At 37.7% G+C, this 20988-nt stretch overlaps 1 protein-coding gene across 6 annotated transcripts in view; it reads right to left on the bottom strand.

The window, feature by feature from the left end:
- The window catches only part of grip2b (glutamate receptor interacting protein 2b), a 155952-nt gene that overhangs the window by 32096 nt on the left and 102868 nt on the right, over positions 1–20988 (bottom strand). For all 6 annotated transcript variants that reach the window (XM_051907196.1, XM_051907197.1, XM_051907198.1 and 3 more), the window contains exons 9-14: positions 19640–19809; positions 9276–9416; positions 7979–8131; positions 4776–4965; positions 2369–2514; positions 1210–1290 (exon numbers count right to left, since the gene is read on the bottom strand). In XM_051907196.1, the coding sequence (XP_051763156.1) occupies positions 1210–1290; positions 2369–2514; positions 4776–4965; positions 7979–8131; positions 9276–9416; positions 19640–19809 (881 nt within the window). The remainder of the gene's footprint in view (positions 1–1209; positions 1291–2368; positions 2515–4775; positions 4966–7978; positions 8132–9275; positions 9417–19639; positions 19810–20988) is intronic.

The raw sequence follows: 20988 nt of genomic DNA, 5'->3' as shown, positions 1-20988 counted from the left end.
GAGGAAAACCGATAAGCAGACGTGTTTGGTGACACAGAACATGACGGCTAGAGTGGATGTCAAAACATTTGTATGGAGTTTATTTCCCATGTGTTTCGGGATATAAAATTTAACTACATCTCGACAAGTTTGAAAAGTGAAATGGAGAATGGTAAAATAGGCCAGGGAGAGAGGGATCTTAAAATCTAAAAAAAAAAAAAACGTTTTAGAGGGAATTACTTAAATAAAAATATCAGGAAAGCAAAAAGAAAAATCCTGCCATTTTCAATAAGTAATATGATTTTTAGAGCGTTATCTTCTTTTGAAAAATATGAAAAATCGGTCCATACAATAAACCATACAATAATCCTTGTAAACAGAATTTACCTTACACTACACAAGCCAGAAATACTGCTACATTTTGCTTTATTATTAGTATTATTAAATTTATTTACTGTATACAATGCAAAAAAAAACTAGGTTCTTCCTCAGTATTTTTGTTTTGATTTGTTTTACAGTACATGTATCTAAACTTTCTTCAATTAAGATACATTTACTTGCGATGCAAAGTGACATTAGGTATCTGAAAAAGTAGTTTCTGCATATTAATGTTTTATGAAAAATCAAGTCACAAAGTCTCAATTGTTTTCTTTAAACATAAATCACTACAATTATACAGTAAAAAGAGATTCACATCATAGATGTACAGCCGACAAATCTGCAACAACTGCATGTCAGTAACGACCAACATCTCTGAAGAAAGTTTCCAGCACTTTGTTGAACCTGTGCCACAAGGAATTAAGGCAGTTTTGAAAACAAAAGGTGGTCCAGTGCCAGTACTAGCAAGGTGTAGCTAATAAAATGGCCGATAAATGTGTGTATATATATTTCAAAATATTACTAATCAAATCATTGAGAAACACTGCATGTATATTGATGGTGGCAAGTGCACATGTTAACCTTAAATGTATTGCCTAAAATAAAAAAAACAGCTCTCTCACAAATCATCTTCAAGTCATTTTAATCTGACATCTGACATTTTTTGCAAGTCAGATGTGACCAAAAGTGATGATGTCCAAGTTTTTTTTTTTTTTTTTTTTTTTTTAAGTGTGTCTAAGTGTGGAGTTCTTGACCAAAATATGCAGCAATATGGACCAAACTAAATGAAGAATATGCGCAGACCCTTGATGTCATAACAAAACCACTGAAGAGTGAATATTCAGGTCTTACCACTGATAGTGATGCCCAGCTCCACTCCTCTTTTTTTCTGCAGCTTCACATGGAAAGTTCCACTGCTAGGCACAACAGATTCTGGCCATACAACAAAAAGTATTAAAAACAAAAAGTAATAAATGTGACCCATGCTGGCAAAATGAGTTGCAATGAGCAAATTTTCAAAAACGAGTTGTTATTTTTGTTATTATCAGTCTCTATTAAAAAAACCTTCAAAATGGTACTGTATGATTTGTTGGAATCGGACAAAAAATAACTGATCTACACCTTTTTGAAGTCAATTGAGTCAGCAAAGTCAATTTTGAGAAAAATTAGTTTAGTTATATAAATATATAACTAAACTAAAATATATAAATATATTCCAAAATATATTTATTGGAAAAATATATGTTCAACTTTTTTTCCTCATGATACCACAATGCACCGTGCAGGGTGTTTGGACCAATCACCAAAGGCGTTATTGCGATTACTGGTGTGAATCTTCACTTGCCTTTCGATTCGATTATGATTCAGAGGGTATCGATTCGATTATAAAACGACTCTCGATGCATCACAATACATCTTTTCCTCCAATTCTTTTCTTAATAGTAATTACTATATTAATAATTTTTTGTTATTTTATCTTTGCTATTAAATATATATTTATAATTATATTCCACAACTCTGCCACTGGTTAGCAACAAATTGGTTTTGTTTACATCAGCATGAGTTTGAAAATCATATATCACTGGTTCAGATACATGCCATCGAGAATTTGCTATGAATATTCACAAAGTTGGAAAGATACCAAACTTGTGCTGAGGGGAAGCACCAGTTGTCGAGAAGCGAGCAGAGACAAAACTACAGTTTTTCATGGATTATTAAAACAAAGGAAAGATTTAGGAAGGTACACCTTTCAGAAAACGTGCAAATAAAGATAATTTTAGATGTTTAATTACTATTTGGAGCATTGGGATCACTAGATGAGGGCTTAGTGAACTTATTTTTGTGAAAACCTCAAATTCGACCAAAAGTGACATTTTTTACCTGTAGCTTGTAATTAGCCAGTGCGCATTCCAACTCATTTTGTAGCCGATTTTCAATCAAATACCAATAGAAACCGAAAAAGTTCATGTTTTATGAATTCTTAGTGGAAAACACGGGAAACCTTACTAACCTGCCACATCAAACTCAATCTCTAGTGTCACCTTATTGGCCAGAGCAGCATCTCGGAGCAGCTGATTTGCCTCTTCCAGCGTTCCATCTTCTGTAGGAATTCCATTGATGGATAAGACTCTGTCTCCAACCTGGAGAAGCCCACACCTGCCAATCAAAATGAGAGAAGTACTAAAAAGCTCTAGAAATATTAGTGGGTTCTTGTTTCCTTCATCCAGCAATTGAATTTAATTGGATGGTTCTTTGCCAAAATAAGGTGCAAAGTGGACCAGACTTCATGCCAATAGTCACAAGTCTAACTGTACAAAACTAATGTCAATATAAAAAGTTGATTTTATCAAACACAAGCAACAAAAATGCATGATTTACAATGTTGTATTCACATGGTTCTATATGCAATCCCAATGACACTGTGGGAAACTATGTGTGTATGGAAGACAACAACTGACCCGACATACAATGACTTCCAGCCCAAACAACACAAATGTCACACACTGCCAAAGTACAACGCAGCTCAACACACATCAGATCACTCGCTTCATTGTACAACAATCTCACACCAGGACTGACTCATGCACTGAGCTACAAAAACAAACAGAAACGGACACATCTAGAGGTTCGAATATAAAAATGGATTGTTTAGGGTGTCATCCAGTGACAAATTAAAATAAAATTAAAATAAATTTAAAATAAATGGCATTTGGGTTTGCTAGAGAGATCGTGTGGTTGAAGTTAACAAACTGTTAACAGAACAGCTAAAAAGCACCTTTGTATGAACTTAGAGAATGAGACAAAAATGAGACAATTGTTGACACAGTAAGAACTTAGAGCTACCGTATTGTTAGCAAAATGCTTGCAAAAATGTTAGCAAAACCGCTGAAATAGCACATTTGTAGCAACTTAGTTTCACAGTTTCCCCCCCTACAATTTCTTTGGACAAACACAAAGAGATTTGACAATTGTTGAAGAGAAAGAGATTAAAGCTAGTTAGCAAAGCAGCGAAAGTTCTGTAGAACCTTTACAACTTCTCAGACATTTCATCTAAACTTCCTTTGGACAGAAATAAAAAGCAACATTTAGAGTAACAAATCAGCTGTGAAGGCACATTTTGTATTAACTTGGCCTCAGATTTTTCTCCTAAAATTCTGTTAGACATTTTTCTAAAATTCCTTTGGACAAATGATAAGAGACCCAAATGAGACAAACAAGCAGCTGATGTAACAACTTAGTCCCAGATGTTTCTCCCAAAATTTATTTGGACAAATTAAAAGTGACCCAACTGAGACAATTGTTGACATGCAAGAAGCATTTAGAGCTAACCAATTGTTAGCAAATATAAGCAAAGCTGCTGATACAGAACATTCGTAGCAACTTAGTTTCTGATGTGTCTCCTATGATTTTCTGGATAAATAAAAAGAGACCTAAATGAGACAATTGTTGGCACACAGTAAGAGGTAGAGCTACAGTTAGCCAAATGATAGCAAAAGTTAGCAAAGAAAGCAGACATTTCTTCTAAAATTCATTTGGACAAATAATAAGAGACCCAAATGAGACAAGCAAGTAGCTGATGTAACAACTCCGTCTCGGTGGGTAAGTCTCAGATGTTTCTCCCAAAATTTCTTTGGACAAATACAAAGAGACCCCAATGAGACAATCGTTGACATGCAGTAAGAGTTTGGAGCTATAAAATTAAAGTGTATAGCATAGCAGATAATTATTTTTCTGAAAAATCTGATGAGAAAAGCTGGGGTTCATGTTGAGATGTTTGACTTCTGATTGAAGACTTGGTACAGTATCTTGGCAAATCCAAGTACAGTTTGAGATATTATTGAGATCTCTTGTCTTTTAAGATTAGGTGTGACATTAGTGGGGTCTTTCTCAGGAGAAACATCTGAGAAGCATAAGTTAGGATCCATTTGCTCTCCATTTAATCTCATTGCTGTCTAGGAAAAATCATTTGAGATGTTAAAGAGGTTCTTTTGTGATTTGTCTTTCCAGTGGATTGAGTTTAGTTTTGGAGACCCTTCCTAAGTTTTCCCCTCCCTTTTAACACAAAGTGTGACAGTGACACATTCCAGTCTCTTAATATATTAAAAATTAATGTCTCTTTCTTAAACATTGCTGATAAAAGGCGTGATTTTTGCAGTGTGAGTCTCCTGCTGAGTGTTGACCCAGATTCTGAGGTAATATCAACTCACATCCAGTTTGATCATTTTCAAGCGCCTCTCTCCGAGACAGTGCATGCCGGCTCTGTCGTACGGAATAATCTTTAAAAAAATAGAAGTCTTTACAAGATCTGGTTGCATTTTTAATAGATCCTTAGTCTGTTGTGGCACCGAATAGTGTTTTTATATGTGCTTGATTGAGCATGGATATCTCAAACAGTTCAGATAAAGTTTGGGGCGTACCTTTCGGCTGAGCTGTCCGGCTCTATAAAGCGGATAAGAGGGGGTGCAGAGAGGGTCTCCGTTGCAAATATTCCGCCTTGTAGCTGAACCCCAAACCCATTAAGAGGGTCTCCTCTCAGAATGACCTCACTGGACTCTGTGTGGACAATCTGACCACCAGGGCCCACAGAACTTGAGGCTAAAGACACGGCTAAACAGAAAGAAATATCACCACAGAAATATCATAAATGTACTGGATTTAACCCAGTAAGGGGCCATTCACAGAACATGTTTTAACATTTAAAAAACACAAGGCACAGAGAAATGAGATGAAAAAAAAAAAAAAACATGCAAGGTGTAGAGACATTGTTTGTTTGTTTTTTTAAAGTTGATGAGCAATGCATTTTTAGAACTCTGTGTCATGTGCAATGGTCGAACTCGCTGTGAGTGCAATAACGTGTTCTGTGTAAACAGTCCCCAAAAAGCGAAACTATTTGTAAAACCTAGTGAAAAATCTATCCAAGATGGAGGAATGAAGTGATTTGTGTTGTTAGCATAGCAACATGCTAACATCTCTACCAGTAAAAATGTTTTATTGATAGATAAAAACAATTTAATAAAATCAATTTAATAAAAAGTTATTTGTGTTCACTGTTTCTAACAGTGCTTAGAGTACTGTGTTGTTAGCTTAGCAACATGCTAACAACTAAATCGACAGTTAAATCGACAGATAAATTAGGCCAATCTAATTAAACAAAATTGATTATTTACCCAATAATTGCGTGCACTAGGTATTGGTAGGTAGTGCCTAGAGTGCCTAAGAGTCATTAGCTTAGAAAAATGCTAACATTTGTAGGTAATTAAAAAGTTTAATTGACAGATAAAAATTAGTTCAAACTAATTAAAACCAAACTATTTAGCCAATATTGTGCTACATTGCCTAACAGTGCTTATGGTGCGTATAAGTCCTTCTGGGAGGTTTGTATTTATGAATTCAGAGGTTGTAATTATGATGTCAGGTGCACTAAAGTAAGTTTGGTCTGAGCAAGACCTTTTCTACAAAAAATGTTTTTTTTTAACTCAGTGCTCATCAGGTGTGTTTTTGCTTTATGTTTTTATTCAATTTATGAAGGTGTTGTAAACTGACTTGTTCTACACTGTGTTCCAAATCATTATGCAAGTGACATATCAGGAGAATTTCAGTACAATAAACATTCAGATTTTAGTTTTTCAAAGAAAGTGTTTGTTTGTTTGTTTGTTTTATTTCTCTGTATCTTTTTAGATAACTGGTATCAATCTCAGACAGGTTTGTTAAATAGTTTCCCAGGTCTACTTAGGTAAATGGAAACCCTATAGGTTTAAGTATACTTAAAGATGTTGTTCCACATTATTAAGCAAGTCACAGTTCTCATGCAATGTGGGTAGGGAGAAAGCATGAAATAGTGCAATGTTACGTAAAAGGCATGAAAACAACTAATATTGTGTGAAAAGTGAATGTAAATTAACAAACTACCATAAGATTTGTGAGTGATTTAGAGCACAGCAGAACTTTTAAGGAAAGTTTCTGTCAAAAAAAAATGTGTTGTATTAAAAGGACAGCTATAAAAATAACAAAAAAAAAAAATAAAAATAATAAAATTAAAAAAGCCGGTGTTGAGCAGCAAACGGGTATTTGAAGCTCCTGGTGTCTCTGGAGTCTCAAGAACCTCTCCATGCAGGCTGGCAGTTGTGCGTAAAGTTGCATTTCAGCCACTCCAAACCAAACCTCACAAAGAGAAACATTTACAGTGGGTGTAGAATTAAATGAAGACTCATTTTTAAATAGTTTTATTCACTGACGAATGCCGTACTACAATGGATGGTCTAGATGGATGGATTTCTGGATGGTTGGTGAGTGGCCACCAAGTTCCAACAAGACTGTGACACCAGCAGGGAGCTGGCGGGTGATGATTTGGGCTGGAATATTGGGAAGTGAGATGGAAGGTCCCTTTAGGGTCTCTGAGGGTGTCGAAATGACTTCTGCAAGATATGTGGAGTTTATAACTGGCCATTTCCAGCTTTGGTATAAAAAGAAGGATAATGCCTTCTGAAATACAATGCACTGTGCACTATCCCATGCTGCAAAAAACACCACAGCAATAAAACAGTTTGAAAATGTATTTCTACACCCACTGTAAATGTTTCTCTTTGTGAGGTTTGGTTAGGGGTGGCTGAAATGCAATTTTACACATAACTGCCAGCCTGCATGGAGAGGTTCTTGAGACTCCAAAGACACCAGGAGCTTCAAATACCTGCTTTTTTTTTTTTTTTTTTTTTTTTACAGCTGTCCTTTTAATGCAATTAACTTGTTTGACAGAAACTTTAAGCCTTTATCTGACCGAGTTCTGCTGTGCTCTAAATCACTCACAAATCTTATGATAGTTCCAAAATCTCCATTCACTTTTCACACAATATTAGTTGTTTTCATGACTTTTGCGTAACATTGCACCATTTCATGCTTTTCATCTTCATAAAGATCTTTCTTCCTCCCCATATTGCATGAGAACCGTGACTTGCTTAATAATGTGGAACAACATCTTTAAGTAGGGTTTCCATTTACCTATGAGGCCTGGCAAGCTATTTAAAAAACCTGTCTGAGATTGATACCAGTTATCTAAAAAGATACGGAGAAATAAAACAAACGCTTTCTTTGAAAAAACTAAAATCTGAATGTTTGTTGTACTGAAATCCCACTGATACGTCACTTGCATAATAATTTGGAACACAGTATATATTCTTTATTGTTCTATATTCATAATTGTGATATACTATCATATTTTTGTACATGCAACTTTGCATTTAATAGTCAGTGCATCCACTGAGTCCACCATGTTTGAGTCCACCTGACACGGCGCTAACTCTGAAATTCATGACTTAAAGAAAATCTTGAGTTTCCCACTTGTAATTACGAATTTGTGGTGGCATTCATGTGCATTCAACCTGTAAATACAATCTCTCCGACATGACTTGAATTCACTATTAGCGTATTGTGTAATTTGCTTAGCAACATGTTAACATCTAACTCTAATGGAATCAGTCAGGTGTATAGTCTTTTCATGAAAAGCCATTTACAAGCCTATATAGAGCATTACAAATCAGTCACTTATAAGATATCATTTAGTATGCTGTCTTAGATCATTTCAAGCTGAAAATAACACAAAATTAAAACCGATCCAGTCACCTACAGGAGCTCTTGTGCTCTTTTTTCCTCTGTCTTCTCTTTAGCATGGAGTTCCGCGGGCTCATGGGAGGAGCGGCCCGGGGCAGCGTGCTGGAACCCTGGCTGGTCATGCCCGATGTGGTGGTGGACCCAGGGGAGAAGTTAGTGCAGACTATCGCTAAGGAGAAAAGAGTGGAAAACAGAGAGAAAGTCAGGCAGTGTAACCGCATTAAAAAAATTTAAATCAAAGAGATGGCAATGGTCCAAGTGACTGAGCGGCTCACTGCAGGTTAATGATCCATTTTCTATTGGTCCCTTGCTAGTCTTTGCAGATCTATCCACTCCTCTAAGCATTTGTTATTTAAGGGGATGTTATATTCTATTTGGAGGCAACCGCTGGGAGGTGGATGTCTGGGTTAAGAACAATTTTCAATATTAACGTAATGCCATTTTACATGTAAATGAAGATGGATGATAGAGAAATAGATTTAATGAAGAAAATATGAGTTGGTCATGAAAAACTAAATTATGACTGTTTTGGTGCAGGAAACTGAGACAAAAAAGGCTGCAAAATTGTGCTGTCACATTAGCAACATTTTGTGCACATAAAAACATTGATTGTCTACTGTCAATAGTGTAGCGATGTACCAAACATCTTTCCTTGAGTCAATGTGGCAAATTCAAGGTGCGTGCTCAACTTGAACACTGGCAAAATATGTGAGGAAAACATTTTCGCCGTCATGCGAAACTCCCAATTGTGCAGACTCCTATTATAGAATGGGCATGAAACAAAAGTTGAGATAATCTTTACTTCCCTACTGTGACCAAGTATGCCACACAAGTCCTGAAAAGTGAAGCCAAAGCCTTTTGATTGCCTCCTGGTGGCTGGCTGCAGTATAGGTCGTAAACCCCACCCTCTCCATGTGACAGAATGGGACGCGAGCCAAATTTAAAAATCTAATTACACTACAAATACTTTTTTTCTAAAGATCATTTCTGTCATTTTAGGTAGTTCTTATCACGTAGGTGTATGTTCAAGTGTTCATTTTTCCAATAAGTTTGGTTTTAGTTAGTTATTCGATGCTATAAAAACAGGGTGTTTGCGATTGAGTCTGTGGGAGTGGGAGTGTGGGTGGGACCTTGATACTGCAGCACCACTACTGCACAGACTCGGGATCCGAACGATATAATTCATGGGATAATTTTAATTTTGGGGTGAAATATCCCTTTTCCAGGCCCATTTGCAGTATTTGTATTTCTTTAGGGAAAACTTATCTTAAAAGGTGATAATTGTAATTGTAAAAATTATGTAATGTAATTACATTTGCAGTAATCTTGAGAGCTGGATGGGTTACTGGAAGCAGAGGTCCATGTCGATGTCTTGCAGTGACCAGGATGTTGGGAATGGCAGTAGTTCACACAGGGGTCCCAGCAGTGCGGGTGGTCACTTTTCTGAACTTTCACTAAACACAAAATGAATGACTAAATTGAGTTGAGAAATTATTACATGCTTCTCAGAATAAATAATGACAAAATGGTTAAAAAACATTTTTATATACAGTTGCAACTCCAACTATGTGGCATTCTTTAAATATTGTTCTCATTAATACTCATTTGAACACTGAAATCCATCATTTGGGGTCTTGAGGGTCTGTTGAAGTAGCATTCGAGTGATATTATCTGTCGCTAATACTGGTCTGTGAAAAATGAATGTGCATGCAAAACAATGCGAAAGCTCATTAGCAAACAGGCTAATGAAGTCCTGCTGCTAGAGGCAGGCTGTATAATTGAATGCCTATGTTTGTGCTTGTTCTCATTTGTTCTGCAGGACTGCAGTATCTCCAAGCGCTCATAATGCAGTAGGTCTGACAGTAGCAGAAGACTGAATTTAAAAGACAGTAAAATCAATTTGATAAATTAAACAATCACACATGAAAAAGTAATTTATTACAGGGCAGTGGTTCTGGACCCAGATTCTGGACATGAAGTGGCAACCTAATGAAACATCAAAATAGTTTATCATACAAAATTAATAAAAATGTACAGACAAAACAAATATTAAAAGTATTATTATTACCATGGACTGTGAAAGCCCACCAGCTGGCAACATTACTAACAAAACTTAGGCTGAATATTATGATTGTAATTATGACTTTGCCTCCCAAGTGCAATTGACTTCTCTTAACTGCAGCTTTATATCTCGTAATTGTGACTATTTCTTCTAACTACAATTTTACATAACTCACAATTGTGACTGTATATCTTTTAATTGGGACTTTATTTCTCATAACTGGGAATTTATTTCTCATAATTGCGACAATATTTCAAAATTGCAACAGTATTTCTCGGAATTGCGACTATCTTGTACTTACTTATTTCTCATAATTGCAATGTTATTTTACAAAATTGGACTTTATTTCTTATAATTGTGACTATAACTAATAATTGTAACTTTATATCTCATACTTTTAACTATTTCCCATAACTGAGTCTTATTCTTGTAACTGGGACTTTACTTCTCGTAACAGCGACTATATATCTCATAATTTTGAATGTTTCTCATAATTGCAACTTATTTTCTCATAATTGAGATTTTATTTCTCTCATGATTGCAACTTTATCATAATTGCGGCTATATCTCATAAATGTGACTATAGTAATTGGGACTATATGTCATGATTGTGACTATCATAATTGCGACTATATCTCATAATTGTATCTATCGTAATTGCGACTAGCTGCTTCTCATTTCAGAGGCTGCGTCCTCCGGAGGTCACATTTGAAGGCTGCATACGTCATCAAGGATGTCTTATTTAAGAAAAGTGACCATAATAAAATTGACTGTTATTCCTCATGATGTGTAAAATACTGTAATTTCTTTCTTACTTTGCAATCTAATGGTTGCTTTTCTTAAATGAGACCGCCTCGATGATGTATGCAGCCTTCAAATGCGACCTCCGGAGGACGCAGCCTTCGAAATGAGATGCAGGTAATATCTCATGATTGAGACTTTATCGTTATTGCAATTATATTGTAATTGCGACTATATCTCATAAATGTGACTTTACAGTAATTGCGACTATATCTCATGAATGTGACTTTATCATAATTGTGACTATCTTGTAACTGTGACTTCATTTCTCATAATTTTTTACTTTATTTCTTGTAATTGCAACTATATCTCATAAATGTAGACTATCATAATCATAACTGTGACTATCTTGTAACTGTGACTTCATTTCTCATTTGTACTTTTCTTGTAATTGTGACTATATATCTCACAATTGTGACTATATCTCAAACAAATTGTCATTTCTCACAACCACACCTTTATTACTCATAACTTGTGACTACTCTTATTTTAAACTATCTTTTTTTTTTTTTTTTTTTCTCTGAAGTGGAAACCAATACATAAAATGTGTTCTATGTATTCGAAATGTATTCTATAGAATACACAACTATAGGCCTACATAAAAATACATAAAATACAAACCATCCACAGATAATAATTTAGATATTTGAACTTATTACTGAACCTATAACATGCTTAGTATATTTCCCCTGCTGGAAAATTAATCTCAAGCTAGTAATTGTGTTTTTGGATATGGTATCTAGTTTCTAGATGGTCCAAGCTGGTCATTACCTGGTTGACCAACCACTATGTTCTTACCACTTTAAGCCTGTATGTCTAAAAGGTAGCTGATTTGTTGGTCCAATTGGTTCTACCATTTTGGACCATATGTAGAAACCTAGCTACCATGTTCCAAAATACAGTACCAACTCGAGATGGATTTTCCAGCAGGGTATTAATGATGTGAAACACCCTAACTAAATTATATGACATTCAACAACTTAGCTTTAACTTAAGAACCATAAGAACCATAAGAAGCTTTAAAACGCTCAGAGAGATGTGTGTATTTGTGTGTGTGTGGTTACACATTAAGGTTTTAATGAAGTCTACTCACTACTTTTTTAATCTTTTGTATGTTACTAAACAACCATCATCTCCTGCACACGCAATACTGCATATTAGCATTATGTTTATATTTTTGCCACACAGGATGTGATGAGACGCTAAGAAATGCCACTTTCAGACAGATTTTCACAAGCCAGGTTAAATATTACTATCTATTCGTCTGAGCACCAATGAAGCATCTTCTAACGTTTGAACGCTAAATCCCTCTCGTCTGTGGCTTATGCTAAGCTCGTCTGCTATGTCTTGAAGAAACACAACTCTGTCTCTTGATGTGGGAATTGAGAACACCACGAATGATGACGGTAAAGTCTCCCACACAGGCTGATGTGACGGGAGCTTAATTCGAGTAAGGAGATTACAATACTGCTTTTTTAAGAGCACGTCATTTATCTAAAAGACGAATTGAACCAGGTGACTGGCGCTGAGGTTATTAGCAGTGGCTTGGGCTAATTTGTTATTAAATTCTGGCAATGTTCACACTGTCAATATTTGGGATTGACAACCACATTTACTTACAGGTGTGAGTCTCGAAATGTCCCGTTAACACATCAACTTACAGTAGCGTCTCAAATACTGTATGTATGAACGTGCATAAGAGTCAAGCCTGTATTCTCTTATCTGCAACCATTGTGATAGTGACCAAAGTAATATCAAAGATGGCAACATCCATAAAACTGAAAAGACTTATCACTTTTGACATGACAGAGTCAAATTGAGCCGCAAGTTCATCCATTGAATCTTCATTAACCGACAGAAGCTTCAATGCAAACACATGCTAGCCATATTGGACTGACAATTGTATTCTGCTGCTGTGTGAACATGGCCTTTGTGTAGCTTATTTCTGTATTGCAAAATACAGACATAGTGTACAAATGAATGATCTAAAAAAAATCAGTTACTATCTGGACTACTATCTAAATGTTGCTGTCTTCATCCGAAGTGGGATGTGCAATATCATGAGTCAATGATCTATTAATGTATACAAAAATACATTGAAAGAAATGCAATTCCTACATAGAAAGACTTGAAAGTGAAATTCATTTAATACATTTGGAATAAAATCAAAAATACATATAAAAATAAAGAAAAAATACAAATGAAATTAGGAAACTTTTATTATTATTTTTAAGAAATGATTTACAATTACACATTTGTAAGACACTTTTATCATATGTAACATAATATCAACGCTGCTTTGGATAAAAGTGTCCACCAAATATGTATATCTATTAAAATGTTCATTTTCTATCCTTCCTCACTTTAAATCCCACGATCTCAAAAACAGCAATCCCAAAAGAGAAGTTACCAGACATACTTCATTTTCTTCCCCTAACAAGGTCAGCTATAATATTTGCATATGAAAAATGAGAATAAAAAATGTAGGAGTCATATGGCAAAATATCAAACTCCATTTATTTCCTGGGTGAAGTTTCTATGTAATTTCGACATGGGCCCAGCAAGTGGGTGTCAATTCTTGATTGAAGTCATGCCGGGGCTGATAGTTCACACACGCAAATATATTTTTCCATCATTACAGCCTTCTACCTCCTCTCTCGGGTTCTCAGCGCGGCAGGAAATGACCTATATAGTGCTATAATATTTCGACAGAACAGATCAGATGCTGGAAAACTAAACCACTTTACTTGTCCATATCCTTTAAAGACGTTTGTTCCTGTGCCCAAAAATCTGGGCGTCAAGGCTGTCCTGGCATTACAAACTCTGTTTTACGATGTATGCAAGCAATGCATGGAATTCAAGAAGCCATCTTGAAGCTTTATCCAGCGTAATTAAATGCAGGGAAGGCAGCAGACATGGGCAACATTTGGACTAGACTGAAATCGATGGGCATCTAAGGTTCTGAATGATTGCAGAACCAAAAATAGCAAGAACTTCAAAGTCAAAACAACCATTTGAAGTTTCAACGTATTCTATAATTGGACCAATCATTGGGTGCATCCAATAAAGTCCTGCAATTACAGAATATGTTTATACACTTAATGATAATACGCTATTTATTAAGTTCTCAGAGGACCTCACGCATGCTGTAATAGTGTATACTAAGTCAGTCTTTTAACGCAATGTGGTCTGCACCATTGGACATCTGTTCAGCTCCTGAATTTGCATATAAACGGGGCTGAAAATAACTAATCTGGGTCTTCGTCCACTGCATCTCCTTTTGATATCGGGTTGCAGTCTGTTGGTTTTCTAGGGTGAGCAGGTCTCCGTGATTAAATCTGTCCTGCAGTCTAAAACTCGTGGGGCGACATCAAGCAGAGCGAGAAGCTAATTAAATGAGATGACAGCAGATGAGATGACAGAGCAGTCTCGGCATCCATGTTTTCTCATCCTCATTTGGGCATCCGAAGAGGATACATGTGAAGTTTATATCACTATAATTAGCAAGAATATATTATGACCTCCTTCGAAAAAACAGGGAAAATGTTGCCATACCCCTTGTAAAAAAGTACTGTGGTTCAATATGATGGTCTTGAATGATTACCATGATCAAATACCATTACATTTACATGATAATAAAATTAAATATAATAAATTATTTTACTAAATGACAAACAACACTGCCCAAGGATAAAGAAAGCATGAAAAAAAAAAATGTTTAAAAAATGTTTTAAAATATAGATTAAAATGCATGTACCTGTAACATGTATATTCTGTTATGTTCTGTTTTGGGGTCAATGACATGACGTGCATATTTTTGTGTCAAAGTGCATTATTTCCTTTTAAAATAATTTGATAAATTTATGACATCACTTTATTCTACAAAACCTATTTAGTTTGAATTCATTTTTAGTACATTTAAATAATACATATTATTTTATGTTTTGTTCCCTTTCGAGGTAACTCACACTGTGTCGGAACAACACTTTGGGGAACGCCTCCAGCGTGACAGCGTCTGAAGTACATATTGAATTAGTCCAATCTTGATTTGTGTTGCGTCATGACGTCACGTGTGACGGCGTACACGGAAGCTACAAAGGGGAGCCGGCACACAACAGTGTTAGCTTCTGCTCTTCAGCAAGCATTCTGTGCTGCTCTTGTCTTTCTTATCTGACGTTGTTTGTCCCAGTGCAGAGCATTATATCATATATATATATATATATATATATATATATCATTTATGGCGAGTCAGAGGCAATTCAGCCAGTGTGCGTCTCCCTGTCCACGTTATATCCCAGAGGGAGAAACACATTCGCTGTGTGTTATGTGCCTCGGAGCAGAGCATGCACAGGCAGCACTTGAGGGTGCTGTCTGTGAAAACTGTGAGCTGTTGCCGCTCAGAATGCTCCACTCCTGCCTGGCTTTTTTGATGAGGCAGACCAGGCTCGTGCTTCCCGTGGTTCAGGATTCGCGTCTGCTGAGGCAGTGTGGCGTTTGTGATGATGGGGGTCACAGATGGAGCTGGTGGAGGATGTTGAGAAGGCTTCAGCCCTTTCTCAGCTTTCAGAAACCAGCTCTGATGTTCTCATTCAGGGATCGGAAGCCCACTCTGTGGCTTCTTCCGCCCGGGATGAGGACCCGGTGCTAGAACTATCTGGTTCTGATGAATTCACGTCAGAGTCTGCCATTTTTTCCTGATCTCCACACCGAGGAGAACAAGCTGTTCTCATCCAGATTATCGAGCCTTATTATCCATTATTATTCCACCATCCTGGGCTCGAGAAAGAACAGCTATGGGGTGATGCCGTGGGTTGAAGAGACTTTGGCCTCATATCTCTCACCCGACACTGCATCATCCCTTAAGGCTCCAACACTGCCCACGAAACCCTGCCGCACTACATCTGCGTTAGGGGGTAAGGCATATATGGCGGGGGGTCGGGCTGGTGCATGCCTGCACACGATGGGCATCATGCAGGCATACCAGGCTGACCTTCTATAAGATTTGGACGACAGTGGGGAGGTCGGGCTTTATGATATCAAAGAACTACGTTGAGCTGCAGACTTGTCTCTCTGTGCCACTGAGCTGACAGCCCGTGCCATCGGCCGCTCCATGGCAGCCTCTAGTGCCCAAAAGGGCTTGGGGGATGAAACAACACTCTCAGCCCAAGTCTTCCAAGCTGAAAGCAGATTTGAGGACTGTCATCACCTGATGCTTTGCGCAGGCCTCTGAGGGTGGTCCCCCCTGTGGTGGAGCGACAACATCTCGATCCTACGCGGAGCCTTCAGGAAATCAATGTTTGCTTCCTGCCGCCTTGTGCGCTTCGGGATGCATCGGTTTCCAGTGAATGCAAATTGAAGTGTCCGCCTGATCTCGTTGCGGCCCTATCGAGTTCGCTCCCTCATATGGGGCCTGTAGAAAATATTGTTTGAGTTTCCCCTGCCGACCAGCTGCTTCAGGGCACCAAACTTATCTCACTCATGACACCCGAGGTCAGTCTCGAGAGACTGGTCTCCTTAGTAGAATATGTAGAAGCTTGGAGGAATCTTCACAATATACACTGCCCGGCCAAAAAAAAGGTCACTGTTTGGATTTTAATAAAATGATGCACCTCTCGATGGAAATAAATGTTGTGATGTTATTTCCATCCAGAGGTGCATCAATATTTGGTCAAGATCTTGTATTGACAATGCAAGAGGTGAGCACTCTGTAAAGTCTACTCCAGCACATCCCAAAGACTTTCAATGAAATTAAGTTCTGGATTCAGAGGTGCCAATTCATGTGTGAAAATGATTCTTCATGCTCTCTGAACCATTCTTTCACAATTTTAACCCTGGTGAAACTTGACATTGTCATCCTGTAATATGGCCATGATGTGTCTTCCTACATGGTTGTTTAAGAAATGAAAAGCTACACACTCCATCTTTAAGGGTTAAAAGAATTGTTGCCAAACATAAAACATGCTAGAAACATAATAATACATATTATTACATAACTGTAATAATGATCCATTCATAGATTCTTAAGCATTTGCCTATTAAAATCCAAACAACGACTTTTTTTTGGCTGGGCAGTTTATATCAATGGGTCCTGCACACAGTCGAGAAAGGTTACAGAATTCAATTCAAGAACCGTCCACCGAAGTTAAATGGGGTGGTGCATACCACTGTCAGTCCCGAGCAGGGTCGGGTGATGGAGCTAGAAGTTTAATCCCTCTTAGCGAAGAAGGCCATAGAATGTATTCCTACTCACGAGAGGGAAGCTGGGTTCTACAGCCGGAACTTCATAGTTCCCAAGAAGGATTACGCCTCATCATAGATCTCAGGGTATTGAATCGTTCTCTGAGGAGATTCAGATTCAAGATGTGAACTATCTCTATCACTGTGAGTCAAATCAAGTCCGAGGACTGGTTTGTCACCATATATCTAAAGGATGAGTATTTCCATATATCCATCCTTCCTCAACACAGGAAGTTCCTGAGGTTCGCTTTCGGGGGGAAAGTGTACCAATATCGGGTTCTTCCGTTTGGTCTAGCTTTGTCCCCTTGCACCTTCACGAAGTGTATGGATGCAGTGCTGGCTCCAATGAAACTCCAGGGCATTCGCATACTCAATTATATCGACGACTGGCTCATTCTAGCTCAGTCGGAGGAGATGGCAGTTCGGCATCGAGATGTCGTTCTTCACAATACAAGGTGCTTGGGATTGAGACTAAACGTCAAGAAAAGCTCACTGTCTCCCCAGCAGAGAACCACGTTCCTGGGGGTAGTGTGGGACTCTGTTATGATGCGGGCACAGTTGTCTCCCTCTCGTATAGACACCATCCTGACTACAGTCACAAACATCAAGCTAGGCCAGGCCATCACTGTCAAGCACTTTCAGAGAGTGCTGGGGCTTCTGACAGCAGTGTCCAACGTAATACCTTTTGGACTGCTGTACATGAGAACCCTGCAGTGGTGGCTCAGGCCCAGGGGGTTTTCTCAAAGGAGAAACCCGTTCCGCATTATTGTTCTTTGGCTATGTGGAAGAAACCGTGGTTCCTGTCCCAGGTTCCTGTGTTGGGTGCGTCTTGTCATCGGTGAATCGTGACGACGGACGCATCCCTCACAGGCTGGGGAGTGGTCATGCAGGGCCGCTTTACCAGAGGTCTGTGGAGAGGGCATCATCTTTCATGGCACATAAATTGCCTGGAGGTGATGGCTGTTTCTAGCCCTGAGGCACATCCTTCCAGACCTCAGGAGCCATCATGTTCTGGTACAGACAGACAATATGTCGGTGGTGTCCTATATAAATCGGTTGGGGGCCTGAGGTCGTGCCCTCGGCGCAGACTGGTGCATCAGATTCTTCTATGGTCCCAGGGGAAGCTGCTCTCACTCAGAGCGATGCGCATCCCCTGGGGATGGATGCCATGGTTCAGGTGTGCCCGGGCTTTACAAAATGGGATTACTAGTGGAGTATGAGGGAATGGAGGAAGACCCCGCCCACACTCCCACCACTGAGGGTGAGTTGCAGCTGACCTTCTGTATTTTATGATGATTTGGAAAAGATATTTCCTGTGTTTCCCGTCCCCGCTGGTCCTGTCCAGCTCCAAGTCTCATGCGTCTCCGCTGGTCCCACCCAGCTTAAAGTCTCCTGTGTCTCCAGAGATCCCATACAGCCTCCTCTTCCAAAGTCAGCCAGTCTGTCAGTCCCGTCTCTGCTAATTCCTTTCAGGCCCTCAGCTCCTCCTCTAACTACACTCTGTTGTGTGGATCTGCCTTGGATCTTCCAGTCTCCAGCTCTGCCTATTCAAGAGGATCCCTTGGCTTTGCCTCCAGGTGTCGATCCTGTCACTCCACCTTGGCCCATCGACCTGTCAGCTCTGCCTTGGCTCCTTCCTCCCTAGGCTCCACCTGGGAGCATCGCTCTTACGGCTCTACCGGTCTCCCTCGTTCCTCCGGCTCCACCTTGGTCAGACGTCACTCTTCATCTCTTCACCCTCTGCCCTCCCTTCGGCTCAATCTTGGCCCTCGGTCACACCGGCTCCACTTTGGACAGTCATCACTGTGGCTCTGTCTCAGCCTCCAGGACCATCAGTGTCCCCTGGTCTCGCTTCGTCTGTGCCTAGGTCTCCACGCCCAGCAGCCCCAACTTTGTCCATCATTCCCCTGGTGTCAATTGCCAATCTCCACCATGGCTCCTCCTTCCATTGACTTCGCCGTGGGCCTTCATCCTGGCTGTGGTCTGGGTCCTCCTCAGTTGGACTGTTATGATGCGAGGACGCGTAATGTTTTTTTTTGGTTTTTTACACCTTGTGAACATCATTATTTTTTCTAAAAACATTTAAATATATATTTCAAGGTAAAATTATTTTTTTGGTGATGATTTGGTGGACGAAAGTTTTGCAATGTTTATACTATTTTTCATAAACTAACATTTTTATTAATATTTAATCATATAAAATATATCTTATTTTTTCCTATGAAAAAAAAAAATATTAAATGCTTATGCCAAATCATGCTTTATAATGAGACCAGGACAATTGTACGACCCTGACCCTCATGACAAAATAATTAAATAAATCATTAACAAAATAAAAACATGTTTATCATAGAAGTCATGCATGATTTGCATTTGTAATTTATTTTCAAATATATTAACAGATATGAAAAGAAAGTTATGTCATTGACCCATGTGTTACATTCACAGACAGTTTTCCAGACACAGTTAAGGCCTGTTCCAAGATCAGATTTAGCCATCTGTTGAAGACATCTCAGATTAAGCCTAATCCATGTCTGGAAAACTGCACCAAATTCCACATTTTTTCCCTTCTCTCACCAGTGTCCTGGGGTTTTCCGGGCAGTCGTGTTTGATGTGCGGGTAGGATCTCCAGTTTGGTCTGATCAGATGTGCTGGCCAGCAACTGTGTTGCCTCCAGAACCGAGCAGTGCTCTGTGCTGGTGCCGTCTATAGACAGGATATGATCACCCACATGTAATGCTCCTGACCTGAGAGGCAAACAGAGAACTGCTAGAACTGTCATAATTGTGGGAAGTGTTAGAGACAACATTAAAACTGATCCAAATTACCATATTAATAATGTGTCACAATATGGATGTTAAATACATTGTGAATTATGTTTCTTCTTGTTAGTCTTATGACTCTAATGGTAAACAAAAACAATGAAGTTTCATGCACCTTAATAACTATAACAGATTAATAATAGCTATCATATTTTTCTGAGGGACTTAAGTTCAACTGTATTCAACAGAAGAATAATTTCTGTGTAAATTGTTTGTGAAATCATTATGTAAGAATGATTTGATGAAATACAATGTGTTTTTCGATTTACAGAAAGAAATAAAATTCTTTACCAAAAATGATTTTAGAGAAATACAATCCTTTATGTAAGAATGGTTTTACAAACTATTTATGTGAAAATAAATAAAATGATCAGTTTTACGATCAATTTGCATAAAAATAAATAAAATCGGTTGTTGATAACTGGTTTGACAGAAATAAAATGTTTTTTATAAGAATGATTTAACATATAATTTATGTAGGAAGATTTAAAAACTTTTACGTAAAATTGGCTTTGTGAAAAACATTTTTTTGGTTTTACAAATAATTTAAGAAAGGAGATTTTAAAACATTTACTTAAAGTTGGCTTTTGAAAAAATAAAAATATATATATTTACGGAAAAATGGTTGTACAAACAATGTACATGAAAATAAATAAAATTATTTAAAAAATGGTTAAAATGCATGCTCTACCTAAGAATGGCTTTACAAAAATTTATGTAAGAAGATTAAAAAAAAAAAAATACGTAAAATATTTGCGAAAGAATGGATTTACAAAGAGTTTATATGAAAAAATATATATATTTACTCATGTCAAATTAGTTTTACGATCAGTTTACATAAAAATAAAATCATTTGCATGAAAATGGTTTAACAAACAATTTATGTAAGAACAAAAACATTTATTTACAGAAGAATGGTTTATAAACAAGGTACATAAAAAGAAATAAAATCCTTTACGTAAGAATGATTTTACCAACATATTAGGTAAGGAGAAATAAAAACAATTGTGTAAGCTTGGTTTTAAAATCAATTTAAGAATTAAAATTATTAAACTATTGTTATGTTAATAGTTTGTAAAAAAAATTTTAACACAATTTACGCTA

Source organism: Ctenopharyngodon idella, chromosome 10, assembly GCF_019924925.1.
Source record: "Ctenopharyngodon idella isolate HZGC_01 chromosome 10, HZGC01, whole genome shotgun sequence".
Classification (NCBI taxonomy): Eukaryota; Metazoa; Chordata; class Actinopteri; order Cypriniformes; family Xenocyprididae; genus Ctenopharyngodon; species Ctenopharyngodon idella.
This window is presented reverse-complemented; position numbering and strand designations above follow the sequence as displayed.